At 63.1% G+C, this 5,921-nt stretch overlaps 1 protein-coding gene across 1 annotated transcript in view; it reads left to right on the top strand.

Annotated features, from left to right (window-relative positions):
- The first annotated feature begins 660 nt into the window (after nucleotides 1-660).
- Nucleotides 661-5,921, top strand: part of LOC107152173 — a 9,230-nt gene continuing 3,969 nt past the window's right edge. The window contains exon 1 of the mRNA XM_015497713.2: nucleotides 661-748. Coding sequence (XP_015353199.1) covers nucleotides 661-748 — 88 coding nt within the window. The remainder of the gene's footprint in view (nucleotides 749-5,921) is intronic.

Genomic DNA, 5,921 nt, shown 5'->3' on the forward strand with positions numbered 1-5,921 from the left:
CATCTTCAGGCCACCTTTCCTCTGTGAGTGTGCGTGTTGGTGTCCAAATAGCCCTTTCAGTGGTCTCACTGGATAAGGGCCTACACAGTGGCCCATTTTACCTTGATTACCTCTGAATACCCTATTTCCAAACAATGTCACATTCTGAAGTACTAGGCCTAGCCGGGCATGCTGGCACACACCTATAATCCCAGTGACCCGGGAGGCTGAGGCAGGAGGATTGCAAGTTTGAGGCCAGCCTGGGCAACTCAGACCTTGCTCAAAAATAAAAAGGGCTGGGGATGTAGCTCAGTGATAGAGTGTCCCTGGGTTCAATCCCTACACTGCAAGAAATAACTAAGTCCAGCACTAGAATTAGGAGTGGATCCAGTCTTTTGGGGAGACACAACTCCCCACATAGCAGTGGTGACGATGGAGGTGATGGTGGTGACTACAGTGGTGAAAATGACAGGGACAGCGACAGCTGGGGCCCCAAAGCCCCTGCAGATGCTACTGAGGTGCAGTGGTCAGTTCCTGAGGGTCTGACAACCAGGGGCATCCCCCGAGGAGCGGAGGACGTGGGTGCAGGCCAGCGCTGTGGGAGAGCCTGCCTTCTGGAGCTCTGCGGCTGGGCCAGGCCGCTGTGTGTCCTAAGGCAAAGGCCCTCTACCGCTGCCGGCCATGGGTGGGGACCTGGTGGTGTGGGGGACCTCCTGCTCCACCGTGCTGCTAAGCTGGAGCCGGCTGTGGCCAGGTGGGCACGTGCAGGGTGAGTGGACAGTGGCAGGAGGGGCAGCCGGGTGGGAGCTCTGGCCCTCCTCCCTCCTGGCTGCGCACCTGCCTCCTCTGGGTCACGTGGAGTCATGCTATTTTTACACACAGCTAAGTCAGTGCAGCCCGCCCCTCCCCTACCGGAAACCACCCTGGGGGTAGGGGCCATGGTGTGTGCATCTTTGAGTGGCCCAGGGCCTGGCCTGTCCTCCAGGAATGCAGGGTGAGGACGGACCCTTTGCAGAGGACGGCAGGTCCCTCCCTTCTCTTCCAACCTGGGCAGGGTGGAGCTAAGACCAGGTGGAGGTGGCCCTTGGGTGGATCTTTCTCTGTCACATCCTGGGCAGCCTAAGGGAGCTGGGCAGAACGGCACAGTCAGCCTGGCCTTGCCTTTCCTCTGGAACGGGTGCCTGGTAACCATAGCAGCGGGAAGACTGAGCCCCAGCGATGACAGAAGCCCACTGGTCTCTGGTCTTTGGCAGAAGACGGGCCGGGTCAGGCCGCCGGGTGGTTTCTCTGTTAGGCTCAGTGGCGCTGGTCCTCCGTCCTCCCGCAGCCTTTGCAGAGCAATAATGATAGTCATGGTGCTGGGCATTCATTCATTCATTTGTCCAATCCATATTTATGAGCAGATACTCCTGCCAGGAGCTCTTCAATGCACCAGGAGACAAAGTTCTGGCATCTGTGAGGCTCACATTCTAGGGAAGAGAGACAAAGAACAAAGGAAAACCCAGCACTGCAATCCAGGAGCAGGAGAGGTCCACAGGAAAGCAGAGCTGGGTGGGCCAGGGAGCCCGCGGACTGGGGGCTGGAAAGGGAGGTCCGGGAGGGGAGGGGCGATGCTGGAGCTGAGACTGGGATGAAGTGAGGGGGGAGCCCTGAAAGGCTGGGAGGAGAGGTCCAGGGCAGGGCAGCAGGTGCAAAGGCCCTGAGGTGGGGTTGCCCACATCCTGTGTCTAAGCACACCTGAAGCCCAGGTAGGGAGCGGACAGAATGAGCTGAGGACCGGCTTGTGGGTTGGTTGAGTGGTGCTGGGGACTGGGCTGTGCTTTAAAACACTCTGTCTTGAGTAGAGAACAGAGTGAAGGGCCAGAGGGAAGCTGCAACAAGAGGGAGGAGCCGGGAGAGCCCAGAGGAGAGATGGTGTTGGCCGGTGAGGGTCGGGGTTGGTGGAGGACGAAGCATGGCTGGATTTAGGGTGTTTTAAGTAGAGCCCTGGGGATTGCAGAAAGGATCGGATGTGGATGTAGGACAGGTGGAAGGGGAAGGCAGCATCCCCACAAGGAGGGGACTGAGCAGAATCCAGGTGAGGTGGGGTCTCAAGAGTTGGGAGCTGGCCTGCGCGGCGGAGCACACCTGTAATCCCAGTGGCTCGTAGGCTGAGTCAGGAGGATCACGGGTTCAAAGCCAGCCTCAGCAAAAGCGAGGTGCTAAGCAACTCAGCCCCTGTCTCTAAATAACACAAAATAGGGCTGGGGACGTGGCTCAGTGGCCGAGTGCCCTGAGTTCAATCTCCAATGCCCCCCTCCCCAAAATAAAAACAGTCAGGATCTGGACGAGTTATATCCAAAGTTATATCTTTAGACGTCACGTGTGCAGCTTCCAGGTGTCAGAGGCAGCCCAGACTCGTGCAGCCCATGCGGCCATCCAGTTATCACGCCCATTTCACAGATGAGGAGACGGGGTCCTGGTTAAGGTTAAGCAACCTGCGCGGAGGCCCGAGGTGCTCAGGACACAAGCCCAGGCCGCCTGCTCCCCACCGCACCTCCCCTTTGTCCTTCGGGCACCCATTTCCTCTGTGTGAGCTACCCGTGCTGGCCTTGCTCTGAGCCCCAGGTTGGAGCAGTGGTTCCTTCCTGCTGTGCAGGTGCGGGCCCAGGGAAGCAAGCCAGCCAGACCAGCAGGGCGCTAGTTTCCTGGGGGGAGGTGGGTGACAGCAGAGCAGAGCCTGATGGCAGAGGCTCAGAGGTGCTGCAGGGTGGAGGAGGGAGAGGCAGGGCCTGGTCGGGGCTCGGAGGGGCACCGCTGGGGGCTGGCAGGGGCTGTTGGGAGGAGGTGGTCCCCGCGCGGCCACACTACGGCAGGGGATCCGCATCCCAGCAGAGGGAGGGGCATCCCAAGGGGCCTCTTGGTGGGAGGCTGGGCAGGGAGGGGCACTGGCAGTGCCCGAGTGGCCAGGGAGGCTGAGTGCCCCTAGAACAGCGCAGAGAGGAGGCGAGGGGCAACGGGAGGCAGGCAGGAGGCGAGGCAAGGGGGGGAGCCAGGGCAGGGGGCTCGAGGCCCTGAGGAGGACGTCAAGGTCACGGCGACCCGCACCTGACCCATGCCAGTGCCGACTAGGACCCCAGTGCAAACTAGAGAATGGCTGCTGGGACGGGGACCTCAGGATGACAGGGCCCGCGGGCGACAAGGCCCAGCCTCTGCTGGAAGTGCCAGGGCTTGAACCGCAGCAGAAGCAGCCCTGCCCCGGGCCTGGTGTCCCTGGAGCCCCGTTGCCCGGAAGTCACCTGCTGACTCGCTCATTCAGTCAGTGAAGAGCCTGGAGCACCCGGATGGCACGGCCACCTAGAGGGACCATGCAGGGAATGGGACCTGGTCCCTCCCGCCGGGTGGCCTTCTGGAGCAGGGAGACCAGACCGAGGAGGAATGGACAGAGGTGGGGTCAGGAGAGGCCCGGGGCCAAGAGGACGGAGGCCACCAGCTAGAACAAGGCCGTCCGCTGCTGGGGTGGGAAGCCACCCGTGCTTGGGAGGCCTTGCCCGCTTGGAGGCCCCTTGGTCTCAGGCCCTGCAGCCCACCTGTCCCAGTGGTCCCCGGGCAGCTCAGAACCCGGACCTACCCTCCCGCTGCTCACACCTGGCTCCCGGGGCAGCCCCTCCCTCCTCAGTCACCCTTCCCCCAGAGCACAGCCTCCCGCTGTCTAATGTGGGGCTCGTCCTCCTCGGGCTGCCCGGGCTGTCCTCTGCCTGGGCACATGACGGTGGGGACAGGGCCCTGAGCTCAGCCCACCCACCACGCTGCTGAGCTCAGCGCATTCTTGGGTGCTTTCAGCCAGTCTGGCCCCTGAGGGTCCTGCCATTGTTGTCCCGCTGTACGGAGGAGGAAGAGAGGCCTCGGGGACCGCTTAGGTGGTGGAGCAGGGGCTCCCGCTCAGGGCTGAGGACACGCAGCTGGCCCTGGCAGAGAGCCCTGGGGTATGCGGGCCTGTACCAGCGACTCCCCGCAGGCCCATGTCTGTGTGCAGGCCTCGGCAGGTCCCTGGCACAGCCCTGAGGGGCAGCTGCCATGTCCCCATGTTAGAGGTGAATAAAGCTGGGCTGGGGGTGGGGGACAGTCACCCCAGACGTTGCAGGGCTTGTGAAAAGAGCTGAGATTCGAACCCAGGGCCGTTGGATTCCAGAGCCAAGCCCTGCCCGCTCCCAGCACCTGGAGAACAGGAGGAAGAAGTTAAGGCACAGGGGGCCGAGGAGGCAGGCTCTCCACGGCCGGGCACCCAGGGCCAGTGGCCTCGTGCCTCCCCCTGAAGGCGATGATGCAGGCCCGAAGGTGATGGCCACCTCTGTCCTTGGATCCTGGCTAGTCACCATCGCTGTGGCCCACCAGAGTCGACCTCTCTGCCTTCTGGACAGTGGCCTCCCCTGAGAGGCTGCGGGGATCCCTGCCTCCCAGAAGCTTTGGCCCTCGGAGTCTCCCTCACCTGAGACCCCAGCGAGCCCTCCTAGCTCGGCCTCTGCCCCACGACCCCACCCAGGAGGCGCCTCCGAGTGGGGAGCAAGACCTCCCAAGCCTCCCCTGGGGCCAGCCTCAGTTCCTTCACTGCCCGAGTGACGGGGGCTGGATGTGCGAATGTGTGTCTTTGCATGAGTGTGAGCGCGTCTGCGTGTGTATGTGCGTGTGTGTGTGCGCAAGTGTGTGTGTGTGCGAATGTGTGTGTGTGTGTGTGTGTGCGAGTGTGCCTGTGTGTTGGGCAGAATCAGCATGGAGAGCGGAGGGGAGGGAGGGAGAGGTAAGACAGGCCTGAGTGACCCAGGGGAAGCCAGAACAGAGCAGGGTGAAGGGCCCTCGGAGAGGCAGCAGAGGGGACAGGGGGACCTGGGCAGGCCAGGGCAGAGCCAGAAGCAGGAGGGAGGGCAGCGCCCAGAACTGGGCCCGGGTGGGGAAGAGCCAGAGAGCCACCACTGCAAGGTCTCCAAAGAGGACAAACCTAGCCCCATGCCGGCTGGAGCAAGGCCTCCCCCACCCCCTGGCTCCCCTACAGTTGACCTGGGGAGCGGCTCCTCCTTCTCCCCTGCACCAGCTGGGCTGTGGGATCTTGAGCAGAACCTTTACCTCTGGGTCCCTGAGCCCCAGAACATGCGCAGGGGAGCAAGGTCTGGGACACGGAGGCCCTTGCAGGCCGGCTGGGCTCCCCAGGGGCTTGGCTGACGTCTCTGAACCCTTTGCCTCCTCTGTCCTAAAAGAGGGTCTGCAGCCCGCAGTTGTTGTGGTATGGAGCAGAGTGTGTGGGAAGTGCCGGGTGGGCTGATTCTCAGGCATCCACACAGGTAAGCTTAGGTTGGTGCCAGGTGGGGAAGAAGGGTGGCACTGGGGCACCCCAGGAACACAGACCACCCAGGGCCAGGTGGACTCTGCAGATGGGCTGCACTGGGGGAAGCTCCCCAAGCAGTTGGTCCTGCCGGGCCTGGCAGGACCAGGAGTCCCTGGGTATGGGGTGCACTCAAGGGTCAGCCCAGGAGCCCCTACCCCGCCCTGTCCAGGGAAGGGTGCAGAGGGAGGCTGGGGGAGCCACCCTAGGGCTGAGAGAAGCTGCCCAAGGACAGGACCAGGCAGGGGAGAGGGGGACCCTGGCAGGGGACGAGGGAGCCCGGTGTGGAGTCTTCCAGAGACAAAGGCCTGAGCAGGAGGCAGGGAACCCGGAGAGGCAGCTGCGGAGGGGGCCGAGGCCAGCGGCCTGATGCTGCCGCGGAGCCTGGGCCTCGGACCCACGGCTGAGACCTGCCCCCGTCCAGCTGAGGCTCGACCCGGAGAGGGGAGCGCGCTCAGAACTTGAGAGGGAGGACCCTGCCAGCTGCCCTTGGGGCTGTCACAACAGATAAAGCCGCTCCAGCCTCGCCGCGCTCCCCCGGGCGCTAATGCTCCGCAGCAGCTAAAAATACCGGCTGGAGGGGAGG

The sequence above is a fragment of the Marmota marmota genome, unplaced genomic scaffold (genome assembly GCF_001458135.2).
Source record: "Marmota marmota marmota unplaced genomic scaffold, marMar, whole genome shotgun sequence".
NCBI lineage: Eukaryota > Metazoa > Chordata > Mammalia > Rodentia > Sciuridae > Marmota > Marmota marmota.